This window comes from Sesamum indicum, linkage group LG13, assembly GCF_026168435.1.
Source record: "Sesamum indicum cultivar Baizhima isolate 11 linkage group LG13, ASM2616843v1, whole genome shotgun sequence".
Classification (NCBI taxonomy): domain Eukaryota; kingdom Viridiplantae; phylum Streptophyta; class Magnoliopsida; order Lamiales; family Pedaliaceae; genus Sesamum; species Sesamum indicum.
The window spans coordinates 18,961,549-18,981,742 of record NC_142669.1 but is presented as its reverse complement, the minus strand read 5'-3'; the positions used below and the strand labels follow the sequence as shown (position 1 = coordinate 18,981,742).

General features: G+C 34.7%; 2 protein-coding genes, 1 long non-coding RNA gene and 1 pseudogene across 4 annotated transcripts; 3 read left to right on the top strand and 1 right to left on the bottom strand.

Moving 5' to 3' along the window:
* The first annotated feature begins 1,043 nt into the window (after positions 1-1,043).
* Positions 1,044-3,192, top strand: LOC105179004 (uncharacterized). The gene is made up of 3 exons (XR_849198.3): positions 1,044-1,391; positions 2,389-2,623; positions 2,890-3,192. It is a non-coding gene; the product is annotated as an uncharacterized LOC105179004 (long non-coding RNA).
* Positions 3,193-6,880: 3,688 nt separating this feature from the next.
* Positions 6,881-7,804, top strand: LOC105179069 (nuclear transcription factor Y subunit B-1 pseudogene; annotated as a pseudogene).
* Positions 7,805-8,812: 1,008 nt separating this feature from the next.
* CPR5 (protein) lies at positions 8,813-15,127 on the top strand. Its single transcript, XM_011102587.3, has 5 exons — positions 8,813-9,223; positions 12,741-12,797; positions 13,089-13,124; positions 13,261-14,136; positions 14,318-15,127. The coding sequence occupies exons 1-5, from the start codon at positions 8,861-8,863 to the stop codon at positions 14,846-14,848; spliced, it is 1,863 nt and encodes a 620-aa protein (XP_011100889.1). The 5' UTR covers positions 8,813-8,860; the 3' UTR covers positions 14,849-15,127.
* Positions 15,128-15,773: 646 nt separating this feature from the next.
* LOC105179002 (protein HEAT INTOLERANT 4) lies at positions 15,774-20,194 on the bottom strand. 2 transcript variants are annotated; one of them, XM_011102585.3, is made up of 14 exons: positions 19,798-20,193; positions 19,486-19,524; positions 19,325-19,378; positions 19,079-19,142; positions 18,666-18,724; positions 17,961-18,085; positions 17,818-17,880; positions 17,439-17,497; positions 17,135-17,214; positions 16,947-16,985; positions 16,721-16,783; positions 16,571-16,618; positions 16,353-16,481; positions 15,774-16,245 (listed from the first exon to the last, which is right to left on the bottom strand). In XM_011102585.3, the coding sequence occupies exons 1-14, from the start codon at positions 20,041-20,043 to the stop codon at positions 16,198-16,200; spliced, it is 1,116 nt and encodes a 371-aa protein (XP_011100887.1). In that variant the 5' UTR covers positions 20,044-20,193; the 3' UTR covers positions 15,774-16,197. The 2 variants fall into 2 exon arrangements, with proteins under 2 accessions (XP_011100887.1, XP_011100888.1); XM_011102586.3 differs by lacking the exon at positions 15,774-16,245 and having other exon boundaries at positions 16,412-16,481; positions 16,571-16,639; positions 19,798-20,194.

The window sequence follows — 20,194 nt, the reverse complement described above, 5'->3', positions numbered from 1 at the left end:
TTAAATATACTTTTATTCCATATGAAAATTATTATTCAACTAAGGGTTAAATATAGTTAATATTTTCAAATATCCACCCCACACCCCTAAAGTATTAAAACCCTAAAAAAAATCCTAACTTTTAATTTTTTAAGTTTGAAAAGTCACATTTTACTCTTACAAAAATTATTTTTTGGAAAAAAATTAAAGAGATTCCTAAAATGCCAAAATCACCTTGTGTCGGAACTTTTTCTAGTTCTAATTTCACTCATTTATCAAGCTCTTTTATTTCTGTAATCTTAAAATACTTGGAGCTCATTTTATTTTAGTTTTACTTGTTTGTTAAATCAAATTACAATTAAATTTATACATGCATATATATTTATATATTTACTTAAAAAAATATACAATTAATAAAACCAAAAGGTTTGATGAACTAATAAAAAAATACAATTACTATGTATTTATATATGGTAATTATATGTATGTATAAATTTATTTTTTAATTAATTTGACAAACAAGTGTGATGCGTTTAAAAAACACACGGGTTCAATTGATATGACTATGCTCAAAACTTGGGCCAAAGCAAATGCAAATCCTGAAGGGGGGTCTGGAAAAAAGACGTTAGCACTCCGACACCCAAGTTAATATCGGATTTAGGAGAAAAATAATCGTAAAAAATAAAATATAATGAGAAATCGTGATAGATCAAGCAATTTCATAAGAGAAATCATGCTAAGAGTGCAATTACGTGTGTTCATTTACAAATATTAAAATTATTAGAAAGATATTTTTGCGAGTACATTATATAAATTGTTAAATGATGGATAAAATTAAAAAATATATATAAATTTGATATTAATATTTCCTGTTTAAATTTAAAAAATATATATATTTTTAAAATTAAGAAAAGGATACTGTTATAAATGGAGAGTCCTCAAAAGCTGTAAGTATAATTTAAAGAAAAAAAAACTTAAAAAGTTATATGATTTGATATTTTAGAGAAGTGTAATTAATTATTAATCCTTTTTTTTTTTTGTTAATAGTAACATTTTACTGAGAAACAGTGACCTCCTCCGGTCTCGAAAATCTTCAACCCTCTTCTTCTCCGCTTCTCTCTCTCTCTCTCTCTCTCTCTCTCTCTTCCCCGTTTTTTGTGTTGAATTGGAATTGCAGACAAGAAATGGTGGAGTTTGGGGATGAGTTGATCATAGAAAGCTACAAAGTTCCATGGCTGATATGGATCCAACTACTTATTACGTTTCTGCTCATCATTCTCCTCTTTTCTGGGTTCAGTGTCTTTACCTCAGACCCCTCATCCAGCTCCTCCGCCGCTTCGCCATCAACTGGCGCCGCCGCTGCCTCACTAACCCATCTCAACAAACCCAGTTCTTCCAACAGAAGAACCAAGGTACTCTCTCTCTCTCTCTCGCGCGCGCGCGCGCCCTTCTCTACCAAATACACCTCTTTCTCTTTCTTTTTGTTTCTTTGGTGGCCCTTTGTAGCTTTTGTTTCAAAGCTATTGCAATTGATCTTTACCATGTTGGAGAATTAGGTTGAGAGAGGAAAAACCTAGAAAGTTTTGATCTTTGGACCAAAATCATATGGGACTGAGCATGGCTTATTTTGCACTCATTGAATTTCCTTGAATTTGATGGTTCATTCTTGATTATTGTTTGATACTTTTATCCTTGGACAGAATTCAGGACATTCATTTCAAGTCATTTGGCAGTTTCTTGTGTGATATCTTTGGCATTGTTGATAATGTTGTTGATGCGATTTTCAGTGAACTATGCATCTAAATTTATCTAGAACTTTGTTCATTTTGCTCCAATTGTGTGAGATCCATCTTTGCTGGTTCACTTTGCTTCAGATTGATCAATTTCAAGTTTGATTTTAGTGTTTCCAAGGGATAGTTCATCGGAATTCATCCTTTGGGGATATAGCAACATAGACATTTTCAGAATTTGTCAAAATTTTGTTTCACTAACTGTAGAATAATGGCCCTCTAACTGCTCCCACCTTATTCCGTATTTAGACAGAAGAAGTGGTTGAATGTACACTTGGGATTCCCTCTGATAAAACGGAAACAGGGTTTATTGTTGGTGTTGGGGTTTGGGGATTACTGGAGCTGAGAAAGAGAAACAAGATTATGACTCTGCAAATTGGATGCCAAATATGTGTGTGATAGATAGATAGATAGGGAAAGAGAGAGAAGAAAGCGGATGAAGTTACAGGAGTATATTTGGATTGCTTTGAAGTCTTTTTGTGGTTCAGTAACACTAAAGCAATCTTGCCCACGATTTATAAGTGGATCATATCAATAAAGAATTTAAGCTGTTGGTTTCCAACGTTCTGCTATCTGATCATGTCAGCAGTTCAAACATTTCTTGTTATGATCATGTCAGCTGGAGGACCAGGGGGGTAGGAGGGATGAAGAAACTAGTGGAGTGTTGATCCAAGAAGACGGCCAAAACGGAGACGAATCCTCTTCGAAGGATTCTATGATTTTCAGAATTTTCCGACATCCAAACCATCCTTGCAATTATTTTGGGCTAGCCAAACAAGCGCTTCTCAAGTGTTTAGGCTTGGATTCCACCTCCGAGCACTCCAGCAGACATCAACACGACAAACAAGAATAATGTATGCGCGCATCCTCTCTCTCTCTCTTCATTCGCACGCATTCCCTGAAGAAAAGAAGTTAATCATTTGAATAAACTTCCAGACTTTATCATTCCACATATACCACATAAAAAGAGATACATCGACAAAGTGAAAACTTTTACAAATTGCTCACCGTTATTAGATAATGAAAATCATTACTGTGACAATGTTATTATGGTCGCTTGAATTTTGTACTAATATATAACCTTTTGGTAGTGACCATTGTTTGTTTTACTATTGCACAGGCACAGACTGTAGTGACACTCCTGGGCCGATGATTAGATGAGGAGAGTGAAAGTCAGGAGTCGCCGACTGCTGAATTAGGTCTTAAAATCTTGTGTAAATAATGACCCTATGATGTGTGTAGTAACAGCAAGTTAGTAGATTGATGTCAAATGTAACTAAATATCCACTAATTGTCATGGGCTCCAATTCTTTGATAGTTGAGCAGCTTATGCTTTTTTGCACTTGTAGATAACTATATGACTCTTGTTCTCTTCTTCTTTTTCTTTTCTGGCACTCGAAACTGTGCCTTTCTTTTCACTCCCTATCCTGTCTCAGCCTCTTGTCCACCTTTCCTTTTCATATTGTTCTGTGTACTATGAGGTCTTAAAATGACACTTCAGTTTTATCGAATGAACACCTCTGGCTCTGATGAGTATAATTTTACATCTATATATCATAGCTTATGAATTATTTACATAAATTATTCTGTCTTTTGATAATATAAAATTTTTGTGTTTTGAAAACTCAGTTAAAGATTTTATTGTATTTTAAAAATAGACTAAAAATTTTACTAAATTTTCTTAAATGTAGCTTACTTCTCTATGTTAAATGTAACTAACAGCGTTAAGATTTGTCTTATAAAGTAGTCTATACGTCTTTATCTATTATATATCTTATTTTTTAATTTTAATGACTGTTGAATTTTTTTTCTATAAGAACTGTCAGAGCTAATCAATTAATCTAAATTGTTAAATCTTAAATTTATAAAAGAATCGAAGGTTTAGATTTTTTCTTTTTTGAAAAAATGAAGGATATTATATATGTATATATATATATATATATATATATATATATATATTGGTCTTCAATGATATTAGCAGTTATGTTTGTAGGAGTGAATATGTCTTGGAATCTATCAAACTCTCTAGCAAGTTTAAATGTATATAATAAAAAATAAAATTATTATTTAAAAAAATAAATGAAATTAACCCTCACACCCTTCCGCAGCTGCCCACCCTCACCTCGGCCCGCCGTCCAACAAAAGGGGGCGCAGCTGCCCACCCTCACCTCGGCCCGCCGTCCAACAAAAGGGGGGTGACGACGATGTCGTATCCCCCTAGTTTGGGCGATAGACGTTGCCCATGATAAATTTGGGAGACAGCGAGCGACTCTCATCGCCTAGCTTATAAAAAAAAATATATATATTTTTATTTTTATTAAGTTTTTTAAAAAATAATAAATTTAGATGATTGTTTAATCTTTAACATTATTCTAAAAGATTTTGAAAAATTGATATTTCATTAAACATTGATCTATAATGTAAAATATAAAATATCAATTTCAAAATATTGTGCTAGACCATTTGTAGCTGGCCTGGCCGGTACCCATATAATTATTCTAATCAACTCGAAGATGATCAAGGGTAGACCACCTACCTACCATCAATAAATCTCAATATATATATATATAAACATACCATAACTATAACGTCAACGCATTCTATTATTTAATGTTAAATGATTAGTGGAAAAATGGCTTTTTATTATTATAATTAATTAAGATGGTCCAAATAAACACTTGTTACAAAATAATAATTAATCACGATTATAGAACGGCTATTACTCGTCCTTTCTCTAAGCAATGTCGAAACATTGACCACAGTTAAAAATCATAACAAATATTTTGATTAGGGATAAAATTATAACAAATATTAATTCACTGTGATCAAAATTTAAATTTTTTATGTTGATATATTTGACTTCGACAATAATAATAATAGTATTAATATATTATAATTTTTAAATTATTTATAGTTTATAACTTAGAGAATAATTATGAGGAAAAGAAAACGTAGAGAATAATGATCGATCAATATTCTATTAAAATAGTCAACTATATATGTTGTAATAGGAAAGAGAGATAGATTACGAACAGACAACCAACAAAATTACAATTCAGAGCTCGTAATTAAAAAAAAAATGAAGATTATACAAATATTTATTATAGTATTCCTAACATATAAAATTATTTAAATAAGAAATAAACTTGTTAAGTCAGCAATGGTCGTGGCTCCTAATTCATATCTACAATGACATTAATAGTTAATGTAAGTATACTTACATAATTATATATATATATATATATATATATTGATTAATGCAATACTACTGAAAAATGAAATACAAATACTTAAAGGGATGTTTGTAATAATTTAATTTAAATAGTTATTAGTTTCTTTCCCGTAAAATAATTTTAAAAAAAGTATTTTATTAATTGATTCACAATTTAAATTTTTAAACTGTTTAAATTAAAATTTGTTGAAGCAAAAACTTATGAGTTTCTTAGTTCCAAGTTCTGCAATTTATTGATAAAATTATGTGTTAAGTTTTCTACCTAAACACGAAAAATTCATTTTATTTTCACTTTGGAGGAATCACAATTGTGTAACTGAACTTACAATTTATTACAAATTTACCACAACAAAAGTAGAAATATTGCAGTTAAGCCCTTGAGTCTGCAAGGGCCTTCCTGATCAAAAACCTTAAATAGTTGTCTTCATCTGATTTATCTCTTACACTTGGATGTTTGTTCATCAACATGTCCTTAATTTTACAATTCATAGGCAATATCTAGCAATCTTTTGACCAAATTTGCTCTATTTTTATATCGGAAGCATTGACTTTTCGCATAATTACATGTAAAAAAAAAAAAAAAAAGTTACGAATGCTAATGAATATAGTTGCACAACAATTGGCCGTTGTTTCGATAAATAAGGTTAGAATATTAATTAAAATTAAAAATTATAACAAATATTGATTAATCACAATAAAAACTAAAATTTTGACATCAAGTTCAATTTTTTTAGATCATAATAAATGGTATTGATTTATCATAATTTTAAATCATAATTAATGTGTCATAGTGCCGATCGAAAATAATTTAATTTTTTTTTGTGAGATCATAAGGGAAAAACAATGCACTTAGCTTCTTATTATTACCTTGGTTTAGACAAGTCCAATTAAAATTAAAATTCTCTTTGCTCTAGTTAGTTTGTCCTTTTTTAAGGCAAAATAATAAGCTTGAAAAGATTATAATTAGTAATTAATTAAAATAAATTCAAAGTTATAAAATACATTACTTTCTATTGGTAAATTATTGACTATAATATTAATTATTATGGCTAAAAATTATGGTAAACAATTAATATTAACCACAGTTAAATAAAATCGATGCAAAAAAACTAGCTCATCCACCAAAAAGAAATTATTTGTCACAATTAAGAGATATGGTAAAAATATTTATCATGACTTTTAGCTATTCTTACAAAAATTACGATCAACAATTGTTGCGGAGTCGTAATTAATGATTATTTGCTATAATTATTTATTATTAACTATATACAATAATTATTCATTATTAAATGTTATATTTATTATACATAGTTCTTGTAATAAATTAATGTTTGACTAAACTAAGAAGAACCCACAAATAATTACTTTTGTCCTAATGATTTGAGACTTGAAACCTTCATATCAGACAGCAATTTAGGGACAATCAATTCAATTTTCAGTATATAATTTAATAAATGTAGATAGGCAAAATTTATCAAAATGTGCCATTTGGCAAAGTTGTATACATAGTCCTGTTAAACTATACATAATTTGTGATTGACTTTTTAATAAGAGAATCTGATGGATTGGTATAATTTTTTGGACTATATATGAAAAGTTGTTAATTTGTTTCATCAGTCAATCAAATATGCAATTATTTAGATTTTATTGTGTTGTCATTTAAAAAAAAATATTAAGAAAAAAAAAAGAAATTCCAATACCAAAATAAATTATTTTTCGGATCAAATATTTGTAATTTAAATCAACATCAAAACCGCCTTTCCACAACTAACCTCTCTTTTTTCCTCCCCTTTATAATTATCTTTAAAACCCTAACACTCCTCACCGTACCTCCCCACACAAAACCATCTCCATTTTCTCCAAAAGCTTCTTCACTCCCACCCTACCCCGACCCACCCCCCACCCCCAAAAAAAAAAAAAAAATGACAACACGAAGAACGCCAAACAGCCCCTTATCCACCACCTTCGACAGCCCAGACAGCCTCCTGCCGATCGCCAACGTAAGCCGGATCATGAAGAAATCCCTCCCAACAAACGCCAAAATCTCAAAAGAAGCGAAAGAAACCGTCCAAGAATGCGTGTCCGAGTTCATAAGCTTCGTGACGGGCGAGGCCTCCGAGAAATGCCAGAGGGAGAAGAGAAAGACCATCAATGGCGATGACCTCTTGTGGGCTATGACAACACTTGGATTTGAGAACTACGTCGGACCCTTGAAGGATTACCTCAGCAAGTACAGGGTGGTCGACAGAAACGAGGAACAGCATGGCTCTTCTTCACCTTGTACTGACCATGATGATCATTGTCAGAGTGTCGACAAGAATATTGTTCTTGCTGCTGCAGGGTCGTGTTTTCAGCAGGGTTTTTATGGTGGTGATTATCGTGATGGGGGAGTACTGATGGATGGTGATGATCTTGTGGGCAGTGGAGGTAATTGTGATGATCACCATCAGTTTGAACATGGGAATGGGGAGAGAAATATGTGTGCAACTGCATGTCATCTTCAACATGGGGTTGAGTGGTAGGGTTTGAATTGAAGAAAAGAACTTTTCTTGGGGTGGAATTGAAATATTCTTGAATTTGTTAATGATGTTGATGAGTTGTATTAAGTGAAGAATCTATGGGAGGGTTTTGTTGGAGGGAGATATAATGTATATTCCTTCCTTTTCCATTTATGAAAAAGGTTCCTTTTCTCCTAAAAAAGAAAAAGGAAAAAGAAGTTTTTATTCCATCTGAATCCAATTTTTAGATGAAAAGTGAAAAGGTTAAAATTGCTATTAATATTATTATTATTATATAAATTACTATTTGGGCTTAAATGCAATTTTCATCAAGTAATTTTTGTACTTTTGACATTTTAGTCTTTTAAAATTTTAAAGTAACAAATAAGTCATCTAGTTTTTTAACTTTTCTCGATTTTGATCATTCAATCATTGTAGTTTGCAAATGTTATAAAAAAAAAAAAAAAAAAAAAAACATATGCCTCTCACGTGCTTTTTTTAATTTACAGCTTTTGCTTCTATTGAACAATTTCTGCCAGCACAGAAGTAAATTTTTTAACTTGTATTTTAACATTTTAGTTCTTTATCTTATTTGGATAGCAATATAGGTTATGTAAATTTTTTAATTTTTTGTGATTTTGGTCCTCTAAATTGACCAATGAAAGCAAAAGCTTAAATTAAAAAAAAAGACACATAGGGCACATGATTTTTTTCCTACAACTTTCACAAAATTGGTGATTGAAAAACTAAAATCGTCAAAAATTAAAAAATTATGAACCTATTTGCTACACTAAAAAATAAAAGGTTAAAAAGTATCAAAACACAAAAAATATAGGACAAAAAATTATTTAATCCTTACCAATTGCGTCATATAATGCTATAGTCAATATGATGTTTCAAAAAACTAGACGTTATTTAGAATATTTTGGAAGAAAGGTTTGAAAGTCTTGAGCTCAAAATTAGATGGAAATTTGCATAAATTTTTTAATAATTGAATTATTCTCAACAAAATTTAATCAATAAAAGGGTTGATGAGAGGGAAAAAAAACATTTTAAAATTGTTCATTATATGAATCAAATGAGCCAAAATATTATAGTTCATAAATTCTCATATTAAATTTCAAATATATTTGAATAGAAAATTGGGTTTGATAAATGAAGAATTTATAATTGCTCAAAAGAGTATTTGTTTGGCGTTCAAAATTCAAATCCCAACTAAGATAGGGCTTTTTCCATATTTGGCCAAAGTATAGGGGTCATAAAGGAAATACCAAAATAATTGAAAAGTCGGGTAAATATTTGTCACGTATTTATTTTTAAACCCCGTTTTCAAACCAGAGACCCCCTCCCAAAGTTTCGCCATGGATGCCCACCACCACCGCCCCACAGTTCCGAACGGCACCGCCACCGTCGTTCCGCCGGCGGAAATCCCTCCTGACCTTTCAAGATTCCGTACAATTGACGACCCAAAATCTGCAACCACCATTGCTAAAAGAAAGAATAAAAAGAAGAAACAAACATTAGGTTCCGACTCTGCATCCTCAGCGTCTTCCAGTAATTGTTGCTGTGCGACCTCCTCCTTGCAAAAGGGTATCAAGGTTTTGAGAAACCCTACTAGAGTTCGGGTCGGGTCTTTGACGACCTCGCGGAGAAGAGTCGGCCCGAGCGAAGTTGACGCCCTCGGCCTTCCTCTGGGAATGTCAATTGCCGCAGTTGTTGCTCAGGTTTTTAATTGCAACATCTTGATCTTGTTTATGTATTCCTGTTGAAGCTGAGGATTCTGTCATTTGAGATTAATCTTTCTTTGTTTTCTTGTATATGCATTCTTGATTAGTGTAGAAATACCTCTTCTTTAGAGGAAAAAATTTGTGTGTTACTTGGACGAAGGTGACTTCTGAATAAAATGATTGAGAAATTTTCTTGTAGGCATTATTTTCTAGTGCACTCCCGGTTTTATGGTAAAAGTTTTAAACTTTAAGGGTGAAATCTTGCTTTTATTGATACAATTCCTGATGTTAGTGCTTTTCCCGAGCATAAATTGGGGAGGTTCAGATTGTGGTTTACATGCATTCATGATTCTATGGAAGAAGTTTGGGCTTTAATGGCATTTATAACTAAGTAGTGGAATGATTTTTACTGATTACAACGTTGAGAAGTGGGGTATTGACCTATGTATTTTCTCCTATGCATTTCTCGGTTTATGGAAAAAAGATTCGAGCTTTAGTGAGAACAACCCACATCCTTTTATCAGAAAAATGGTTTTGTATGATTTTATCCATTGGAAGTTCATGTTCTGTTTATACATTTTCAGTTTTTTGGGAAAGCTTTTATTTTTAGTATACCATATGTATGGGAAAGATCTTTTTGACAGTGAATAATTGGATAGTTGTCATTATAAATGCTTATTGGTGTTAATGCAAAAGGGTTTCTGGATAGAATGCGTTTCCACTATGAGGAGTTTGTTGTGCGAAGCTGATGTTTGCTTAAGGGTGGAGACCATCTTATCAAGAGTTAATTATTTCTGGGTTGATACTGTTACCTATATTGAGGCTTTCACTGGGATAAAAGTCATGCTGTTATTGTTGAACCTTTACATGTTGGAAGCAAACTCATTTACAGGTAGGGACTACTTAATGGCATTGTGATTTCACCAGTATTATGTGAAATGTCTGGCCTCAGTTGGTTTTGTTTTAGGAAATGTATTGGAAAATGTGTAGAAGATACTCATTTATTTGAAAATGAAAATGTTCTCGGATTAGTTGATTCAGAAGTTAGGGAAGGACAAAATGTGTTTGGTCTGATTTCCAATCAAATGATGCCATGTGTCATTTCAAGTGGCTCCATTTTATGTTTGTTGTATGTTTAATAATATATCTGATGATGGTTATGGGATTGATGTAAAATGTATTACTTATCTTATGCCGTAATAGTTTATTACTCCTCAGCCAATGATATGGATTGAGTCTGAGTGGATAAGGCATTTAGGGAAGCGGTGAAGAAGTTGAGATGTTAGATATCTTTACAATATTGTTATAGTTGAGAGTTAGTGGTATCGCATCATTACTTAAAGTGAGAGTAACTTTGGGAAAGTTTTCTATTTATGGAGACTAATGTTCCAACAAAAAAAATAGGACATAGATGGGTTATAATCTCATTGAACTTATAGAACGGGGAGTTGAGGAAGAGTGTTTGTGTTTCATAAGTTGCGGAGAAGGGTTGGTAATGAAGGAGAGAAAAAGAGGAGCAACAAAAAGGTGGCCATCATTGGGAAAGAGGTGAATTTTTAGACATCTTTGCAATCTTGTAATTATTGGGAGTTAGTGATATCATATCATTACATAAAGTGAGCGTAGCTTTGTGGGACAATTTCTATTTTGGGAAATGGAAAGAAATTTGACAATAAATCTGGGATAGATGGATTAAATTTTTGTTTAATTTAAAAGAGAGAATTAAAAAAGGGTGTTTTGTTTGGGAAGTTGGAGAAAAGGGTTAAATATGGAGTCACGGAGGGAAACGACAAACGGATTGCCATCACTAGGAAAGAGGATAGTTACAATACGAATTTGCATAATTTAAGTGTGTATCAAGGATACTAAGACAAACACTGTAACCAAAATTATGACGGTAGAAAAATGAGAAAATGGATCCAAAATGAAGCAAGAGGAGGTGTTCGTTTATCAAACTGGGAAAACAGACAAATGATCAGTTATTTCCTTTGTTTGTGGAAGAGTTCCTCTGACGGAAGTATTTAGTACTTTGTTGATAGCTTTGATGAATTGAGCAATGATGCTTCTTCATATCGATGTGGAGTTTTGTGATTTTGTGCTAAAAAACTCAAGGAGAAAGTCTGACCAACTAGTTTATCTGTTTTTATTTTTACATTCATCTGTGTTCATAGTTGAGGAAATGTTGGTTTTGGTGAGTGCTACAGTGTCTTTTGTTGTCTATCCATTGAAAATGACTTAGTTGTTCAGACATGTATAAGTAAATTTGTTTTTGATCCAGGCTTTTCCAGAGTGCTTTCTTTGGTCGAGGCAGTGTACAATAGTATTAATCTGTGGATGATGCTCATAAGTAATGATAATTGGATGCTAGATTTAATTTTACTCTATGCAGTTCTAGTTGCCCATTACTTCTTAGTTAGATGCCTTCTTTTTCCTTATGGAAAAATATTTGAGAGTTGCAATCCTATGTTTCATTCAAGTTTATACAGATTTTGGCTAGTGCAAATGAAGTAAAATTTTAGAATCATTATTTACATTCTGGCGGCATCCCAACCTCCTTTGTGGTAAGATAATATCATATTGGAGTTAAAATGCATATCTTGTAGTCATACTCTAGTCTTTTACTTGATAAGTACATAGGAGGGTTTATGTTAGAAAGCTTATTCCTAATTTTCTGCATCTAAAGTTAGGAAGATACTTTGAGGTCACAATGGTTGTGTAATAAAGCTGAGTGGAGTTTGTGGTCCTCTAGTTTCGACGTGTGGGTTTATCTTCTTCTTTCTTTTGTTGTACAGTGTACTTTAGTTTTAGGCTTTTAGCCACACTTCTGCTTCTCATTCAGTCATATTAACAATGCTTTACTGCCCGTACATTACTTACCACCATATCAAGCACCTTAAAACTGTGAAGACTGGAAATTCTTTTAACGTTAGGAAATATATGTTCATTCGTATCGTCGTTCACATCAGCGACTTGCATTTTATTAATAGCTTAACATGAATACTGCTATTGTAGTGTTGTACATGGCATTGTCGTGCATTGAGTAATCATGTTGTCAATCTGCTATTCAGCAATTGTTTGGGGTTAATCATGTTCTACTTTCACTATGTTGGGGGCATATTTAGTTTTTCAGAAGTGGATTTAATCACGATTTAAAGCAAATCATGATGTATTTTTTACTTGTTCAAAAAGCAAATTTGTTTTGGGAAATCAGAGTATTGAGAAGAGAATGCATTATAGATAGGGCATGATAAATATTTAACCTTCAATGCAATCTGGTCACTTCCTTACCATCTAAGTTATTGCATGGGTAAAGCCTGAATGCATTTTGGTGGCAGGGTCTAGCCCCGACTTCACGAACATATGTTATTTCCCAAATTATTCTTTTCTCATAAATCTTGTTGTCTGTAATTGTTTAAGCATTCGAATGGCTTCTTTGCTATATTTCTCTATATCTTTCAATTACTATTAAACATTTCAGTCATTTAATGTAGTATTTGTTGCGTTCTATCTTTAGGTTTTGGAGAGAAAAAATGCAGCCGGGGAGAAGATGTCTGTTGATCATCTGTCTGGGGTACTTTCTGTGACCTCCTTTGATGCATAGTAAATGACATATACTTGCTTAAACTATGAATTTATTTCTGTCTAAAAGAATCTTTCATCTCGGCAATTAACTGTCTCAGTGATTTGTACAAACTTCTGATAAGTCAGATGTTTCTTTATCAAACTAACACCTATTAAGCTGAGATGGAGAAACAATTCATTATATTCATTGGATTGGTAGAAAACTATTGTACTTTTTGATAATTATTCCATATCTTAGTTGTCCTTATCTTTTCTGTGTTTGGAAATTAAAAACTTGCAGATCTGCATTTTGGCCGTAAGAGAATCTCTAGGAAATGTAAGCCTTATCTTAACCTTGTGCTGCTCTTGCGGTCATCTTAATCTTTCCTTTCATACCTAACAATTTGAGCAGTATAATTAAGGCTATGTCTTTTCTTTTTTCTTCTCCCCCACTCTCTTTGCTTGTTAAACAGGTTTTTGGTGATAAATTTGATAATTTTTTGACGAACTTTGAGAAATCTTTTCGGAGTACATTGATGACATTGAGATTAATTAGTGATTCATCTCAAAATGGAGAAGAACTCCAAGGACCTGGATTTACAGGGAGTTCTAGCTCAACAAGAAGGAACTTCTTGTCTCCTGACAAACTCAAAGATTCTGCATGTACTTCTGGTGCTACCGATGGATTAGAATCACTTCATCATAAAAACAGCAAAGAACAACACCAAACAGCTGCATTTCAAGATAGTGCTTCTACGTCTCTTGATAGAATTGAAGATTCTGCACTCCCTTCTGGTGGTACAGATGGCTTGGAATCACTTTCCTGTAGAAGTAATACTGACAGGCAACGTTGCACTAGTGAGCAAATGGAGGAGAACCCGACGATGGATTTGATGAATCGGCAGCTTATGCTGCATGATATACAGCCAGAGCAGCGGCTGGCTTGTGTTTCTGCAAGCACCAGCTCCTTTAATTCCGGGGTCAACCAAACTATGCTAAGCACCATAGAGAAATCTGTCATGGAGCAAACTCGTTCCAATGACCTAAAGACATTTGAGATTGGTCTTATCATGAAAAAGTTGCAGCTTAAGGAAAGACAATTGGCGTTAAATTCTGATTCAAATCTCCTGGAGAGGTGGAAATTATCAATGGGTTTCTCTAAGGCATCCTTCAAAGCTGAAAAATTCAATACTCAGTTACAAGATACAAGACAAGTGGAGTTACTTAGGAAATGCTTGGACTTTCTGGTTGCTGGTTTGATCATGATGTTGGTTTCCCTTGCTTATGGAACTTATATTTATTCTCACCGAAGGATTGTTGAGGCTACTGAAGTTTGCTCACCGTTCACAGTAAGGGTTATCCCTATTCTAACAGTGTATCTGATCGTAATTGTTTATTGCATGTGCATGGGGCAAACTTAACTTTCTGTTGATAATTGTATGTTCTATCAGTGCGATATTACTCCATGTGTTGTCAGTTTTCTGCGTGGTTCTATCACTTAGAGAGGTTCATTTACTCATTTGTTTTCAGGAATCCAAGTCTTGGTGGATGCCGAAATCAATGGCAACATTCAACTCAGGCCTGCAGTTGTTAAGATGCCAAGTTCAAGTTTTCAGTCGCATGTTGTTTGGCGCTCTAATGATCGGAGCAATCGCTGTTTTACTCATTCAGCGGTCAGCCACTTCAAATCAGACGATGCCTGTTACTGTCATACTGTTGCTGTTAGGAGTGGTATGTGGCTACGCAGGAAAATTCTGTGTCGACATGTTGGGTGGCAGTGGAAACCATTGGTTAATTTATTGGGAGGCTTTATGCTTGCTCCATTTCTTCTCCAATACCTTCCATTCGATTCTGTATTTTATCCTCAATGGACCTATCATCGTTGCAGAAAAGGTGGAAGGCAATCCTATCTTTCCGTACTGGATGAGAAGGTTGATGTTCTATGCTACCCTGCTAGTTCTCCCGTTATTATGCGGTTTTATGCCTTTTGCGAGCCCGTTGGAATGGTTTAACCATTTCTCATCACGGGCTACGGATTTCATGGAATACATAGATGATTAACTGATCAAAGAGTAGCAGAATGTTGTAGATTAGTTTAATTGTATTCTTATCCTCACATCATTGTACCATATCAGTCATTGTTTATGTAATCCAGAGTGTAGATCTGGGGGGTTTCTAGGTGCTTAGTCTTTTATTCCTTTCATTCTGGTACTTCTCCTTAAGTTACAAATGGGAATAGGCATGTTCGTGAAGGGTTGCATCATTCCTAATGTTGCCTGTGACAATGTTATAAGCCTGTTACTCTTTCCATAAGTTCATCTACTGTTTCTATTCTTTGAACTGTGAACGTGTTAGATGCTTAAACAATCAAAGCACTGTTTCTCCAGCCTAGCAACGACAGAGTTTACTTTATAAAAGTTGGTGGCAGCCCCAGGTTAAGTATCAAACTATTCACCCAACAGGCAAATACTCCCGACAAATGTGTGCAAGGGATCCGAACTTGTGACATCGGACTTATCAAACCAATTTGAGTCTACAGAGATTAACTGTAGAATCACTTGACCGGCTTCTAACAGTCAGAGTTAAGCAACATAGTTAAACATCAGTCTTGATGGCAGTGGTATCATACAACAATATATGTTTACAATTTGAAGCGCTGTTGATTTTTGAAACTAATTCGGAAGTAAGCAAGCCACTTAGTCCAGTAGCCGGAGCTCCAAGCCACCTAAGGAAAACCTTCACATCATACTGGGAACACCTCACTTTCAGGCATATAGGTGTGAATGAGCCGAACTTGGTTTGTTATACTTAAATAGTCAAAATGAAACATATCCGCACAACTGGAGCCAAAAAACTGCACCTCCAGTCCAGGCATGAGGAATCATAAGGGCACCGAGAAGCTACAGTATCAGGTAAACCTTTTCACTGCTCTTGCTGCGAAGCAGAAAGAAAGCAGGGCTTATCATGCAACACTATAACATCGACGTGCAATGAAACTTCAATTTATTAAATAATGGTACACCTCAGCAAAGTGCGAAAGGCCTATATTTCAAATATTACATTGTAGTGAACCCTGTCAAAAATTGAGTGGGAGTAACTATTAGACTGGATAAATAGTCTAAGGAACTCACAGCTTCTGTATTCAACTAACTGTCTCCAAAATTGATGTTCCCCATTAATACAAAACAGGTGCGCTAAATGATTCCGGCTTTTGGTTGTTCAATCTTGTTTCTCTGGTCTTGACCTCTAAAGTTTACACTTCCAACAATGAAAACTGTAAACCAGTCCTTACTGAATCCACATGGCACCGTGCAGTTCCATAAATTTGTCTGCTAAATTTCATTGCCAAGGACACGCAATGCTGTTATAAGTTGCTTCCTCTCTTAGATGACTTGTCCTTGGCATTCCACTCATATAACGTTGTGAGCCTTCCCATAGTATCTGTTGATGAAGGGCGACTGTAATGCAAGAAAAGCAAGAAAAGGTCGTATCACCGTAATCTAATAAATAAAAATTAATGGTAATCATGCGGAGAAGCAAATAATTAAATTATGAGAATATTCACCTTGACGCTGGATACATCGGGTGTATCAGGTGTAGATACGGGATAAAATTTATAGAATCTCATATTCTCAAACGCAGCCTTTGTTTCCGCACTCATTTCTGCCAGTGCCTTTTTACGTGCTTCCCTTGCCTATGCAAAAGGAGGGCAACATTTCAACATACATGAGGCAACAAAGATTGACAAGAAGTTCCATGGTCCTGTCTTATTGAAAAAAATACCTCGCGGTTAGCTTTTTTAGCTTCCCGAACTTTCTCCTTCACAAAATCCTAAAGGAATAAAACATATAACTGAAACACCAGAGTATAGGAAAAATGGGATATTAGGAACGTGGTAACATGAGCTACATGCAAATTATCATGAAGATGTACCTTGAAGGCATCATTCTGATCTGCAGGCAACTCCTCTTCCTCAATAAGCTTATCAGTAAACTCCTGAATAAATTTTCATACCACAGCCAAAAGTTTCCTATAGTTAAGATGCTTAACGAAGTTATACATCCTAAGTTCCTAACAATACAAAACATGCAATAGATATATGTATCAGTTTGTTGATACACAAAAAACAACTAATATGCAAACATAATTTGATGCATACCTCTAGCTCATCAAGCTCCCAATCAAACTCACAGAAAACCTGGACACAAAGTTGAGATTAGGTTAGCTTGCTGCATTGATTCAAATAGCTTCCTAAAGTGATCCAGCATTTGTTGTTAATTCAGTGCACAATCTCTCAACAGTTCTGTAACTGTTATGAATGTGATCATATCACAGATACAATCTTACCGGCTTGGGATCAATAGGAAATAAAAGTTGCACCACTGTGCTCTGCTCGAGTTCATCTTCCTGGAAGGGATGGTAGAAGTCTGCCAAAAGATGCCGATGACATGACAAGTTCTAGTCAGTGCAACCAGAAGGACCATAAAGACGGTTGATAAACAGTTAAGAAGCTTTCATCAATTCAGTGCTTATTAAAGCCACTAAGAATTTATGGGTGTCTAAATTGCAGCAGACAGCATACTAAAGACAGGGGAGAAACATAATCGTTGTGCACATGAAATTAAGATGAAGTGATAGCAAGTTCACTCACAAGGTAAGCAATATTCAAACTTCTTGACACGTTCTAACTTCAAATGTTTGAGACCAGCCCTGCAATAAGCACTCTGGCAAATAAATATTAGAAGTTCAATAAGGCACTCTGTCCTCCAACCTCGTGTTCCCTTCAACTTCACAAACTACATCACTTATCAACAACAATGAATATGTAAATAAGACAGGATAAGATGAATAAAGCAATGATAACAAAATGGTCTTAAACAGTACAGCCAATTACCCTTAACGGTTGCAATACCACAAGGTGATCAAGTATCAAAGAATAAGATAAAACACAGCAAAGCTAGGTTAAAACTAATTTACAATTATCTTGATTAAGCGGAACAGGGGGAGAAGTGGAATCTGAGAGAGATTACCTCCTCTGGTTACAGCTCAAAATGAAAATTTGGGAGTTCTTAAGTCTTTCAACTTGGGCTTCCCTGTGGGGAAATACAATTGAAGAACTTTCAACAATTTGATGGAGGAAAGCAGCATGAGACAAATACAGGAAAACTAAGACCTGTTTTCAAGTGGGATATAAGGGACCCAGTCCATTTTCATCTGCTTCATGGGAACGATTTCTTCAGTCTCCCTCTGAACTGATTTAATCCCAATCTTGTCAGAAGGAGGAAAAGGTGATACTACCTGTTCAACACATATGCATGAAAGAGCAATAAATTCCACAATAATTGAAGAACATGTAAGAAGGGGTTAAGAAATAGCTAGCACCATAATTTTCTTAATGTAGAGATACTCTACGAATAACTTCCAATTCTGAGGGCCAACACATCATACTACTAACATCATAAGCGAATAGCACTGTTGAGATTTTCACACAAATACATTAGAAATTCCAGAAACTTCAAGCACAGCAATGCATGGGAATAATCATCACAGTAATGCAAGTTACAGCAGGACAGTTACTGGAGGAAAAGACATTTCGGAATTGGTCATTATAAAATAAAAGAGGATATACCCCTGAATTTGAAACAAGACAATATAAGATGAAGATTGGATACAACATATTTTAATGGTCAATACTCGATCATAATAAAACATTTTCAAGAATATGAATGAAGCCACGCTGAGACATATACAATTTCAATGCAGGCTGCGGCATGAGAAAAAATCCAAAAGTCTGCAATGCTAAGCAATAAAAGATAAAAAATCAAAATGCCACAGAGTCGTGAACTGTCTTTATCATATAGAAAGTTTCAGGGCTTACAGCAACCACAACAGGTATCATTGTAACTTTTCCTTGACCTTGAAAGGAGACCAATTGAGCTGCAGAATAAACAGGGATAAGAAGGCGACCAAGAAAATTTCACAAACACAGCATGAAGCAATTATCAGTCGGGGAGATGTCAAATCCCTGAACCTTAAAATACTGCTGAGGAAGTTAACTAGTATCCAAGCAATAACTATGTTCAGGCACACCAAGAAACTGTCATGGAGTATTAAACAGCAGGAAAAGGACAACTATATCCATAGTGACAAAATGTAAACTCCAGCAAACCCCTCTGGTTATGGTAAAGCAGTTTAGGCATTTGATACACATCATAAGCTTGAAATGCAAAATAAATAATTACATGTGATATTTAAAAACATTGGAGACACCATGTTCAAAGGGTTACTTACGCTCTGTACAGCCAAAGAGGTAGACCTTCTTATTATATAATTCTCCACCTTCTTCAAATGCATCCTGGCATGATCAACAAGCAACATTAACCTTATAATCCTTGACTTCTTCACTTGTCTAATTAAATATGCTCTCTGTGATTGGTCAATTGGTGAATAACCAGACTACAAACTAAAGAAGAACCAATGGAACAAAACATTTTACTGGTTGAAAAGTAAGAGGGTAGCAAGATTTGGGCAACTCACTTCCAAATTAGAAAAGTTCCACTTGTATTGATATACCATGTCCAACTGATCCCACTGGGAGCCAAAATTACAGAAAAAGGAGAATCGATCTCACCATCATTAGAGCAGCAAGAAAAAACCACATAGATGCTCAAATTCCTAGGATTTAATCGTATACTTACCTCTGTGCCCACTGGAAAAACCTGCTGCCAGAGGTCCTCCTGTTCAACATATATTGCAAAAATTAACTATATTGCCAGAGGTCCTTCCGTTCAACCATTTTCAAAAAGACACACTATTCATCAAACCTCCAGATGCAGAGTTTACATTTCTCCCTCAGTGTTGAGAAAGCAAGATATCTCACAGCAACAAATAAATAGATAAATAATTTGAAACCAACAATAAACAACTGTTGAAGAATTCAATAAACAAGAATGTACTAAGCAACTTGCGTAGTACCATGCAATCTTATGCTAAAAATAACAACAATTTACCAAATTGCGCTTCTCCGGGAAGTACTCAGGCTCGGCTTCCGGCTTCGAGACCTTGGCTCTCTTCGGCCTGCCCTGTGCAGCTGTTTTCTTGCTCCGCTCCGGCTCACCATTCCGGCTCTTCTCCTCCAAGTGGTTCTCTTTATCCGGCTTGCTGGGGGATTCGCTCCGCCCATTTTTCTGATCCTCAGCAGGCTTGCTTGGAGACTCGCCCTTGTGAGTTGCCTTACGCTTAGTGCCCTTCCTCATCGCTCTGTATGCCCACACTGCACTTCTAGAGAGAGAAGATGTGCTCGGAAGTCCGGGTTTAGAGAGAGAAAGCTAGGGTTTGGTGAGAACCCCAAATTTGAATTCGAGAGGCGAAATCCGATGGCGGAAACAGGCAGATTGAAATTGGATA

Excerpts from the sequence above, each read along its gene's own strand:
- CPR5 (XM_011102587.3), top strand. The coding sequence starts at position 8,861 with ATGGATGCCCACCACCACCGCCCCACAGTTCCGAACGGCACCGCCACC. Across the intron at positions 13,125-13,260 it reads TAAGAGAATCTCTAGGAAAT|GTTTTTGGTGATAAATTTGA; the intron begins GTAAGCCTTATC and ends CTTGTTAAACAG. Across the intron at positions 14,137-14,317 it reads AAGTTTGCTCACCGTTCACA|GAATCCAAGTCTTGGTGGAT; the intron begins GTAAGGGTTATC and ends ATTTGTTTTCAG.
- LOC105179002 (XM_011102585.3), bottom strand. The coding sequence starts at position 20,043 with ATGAGGAAGGGCACTAAGCGTAAGGCAACTCACAAGGGCGAGTCTCCA. Across the intron at positions 18,086-18,665 it reads TGATACCTGTTGTGGTTGCT|GTAGTATCACCTTTTCCTCC; the intron begins GTAAGCCCTGAA and ends TGTGTTGAACAG. Across the intron at positions 16,784-16,946 it reads GGGAGCTTGATGAGCTAGAG|GAGTTTACTGATAAGCTTAT; the intron begins GTATGCATCAAA and ends AAATTTATTCAG.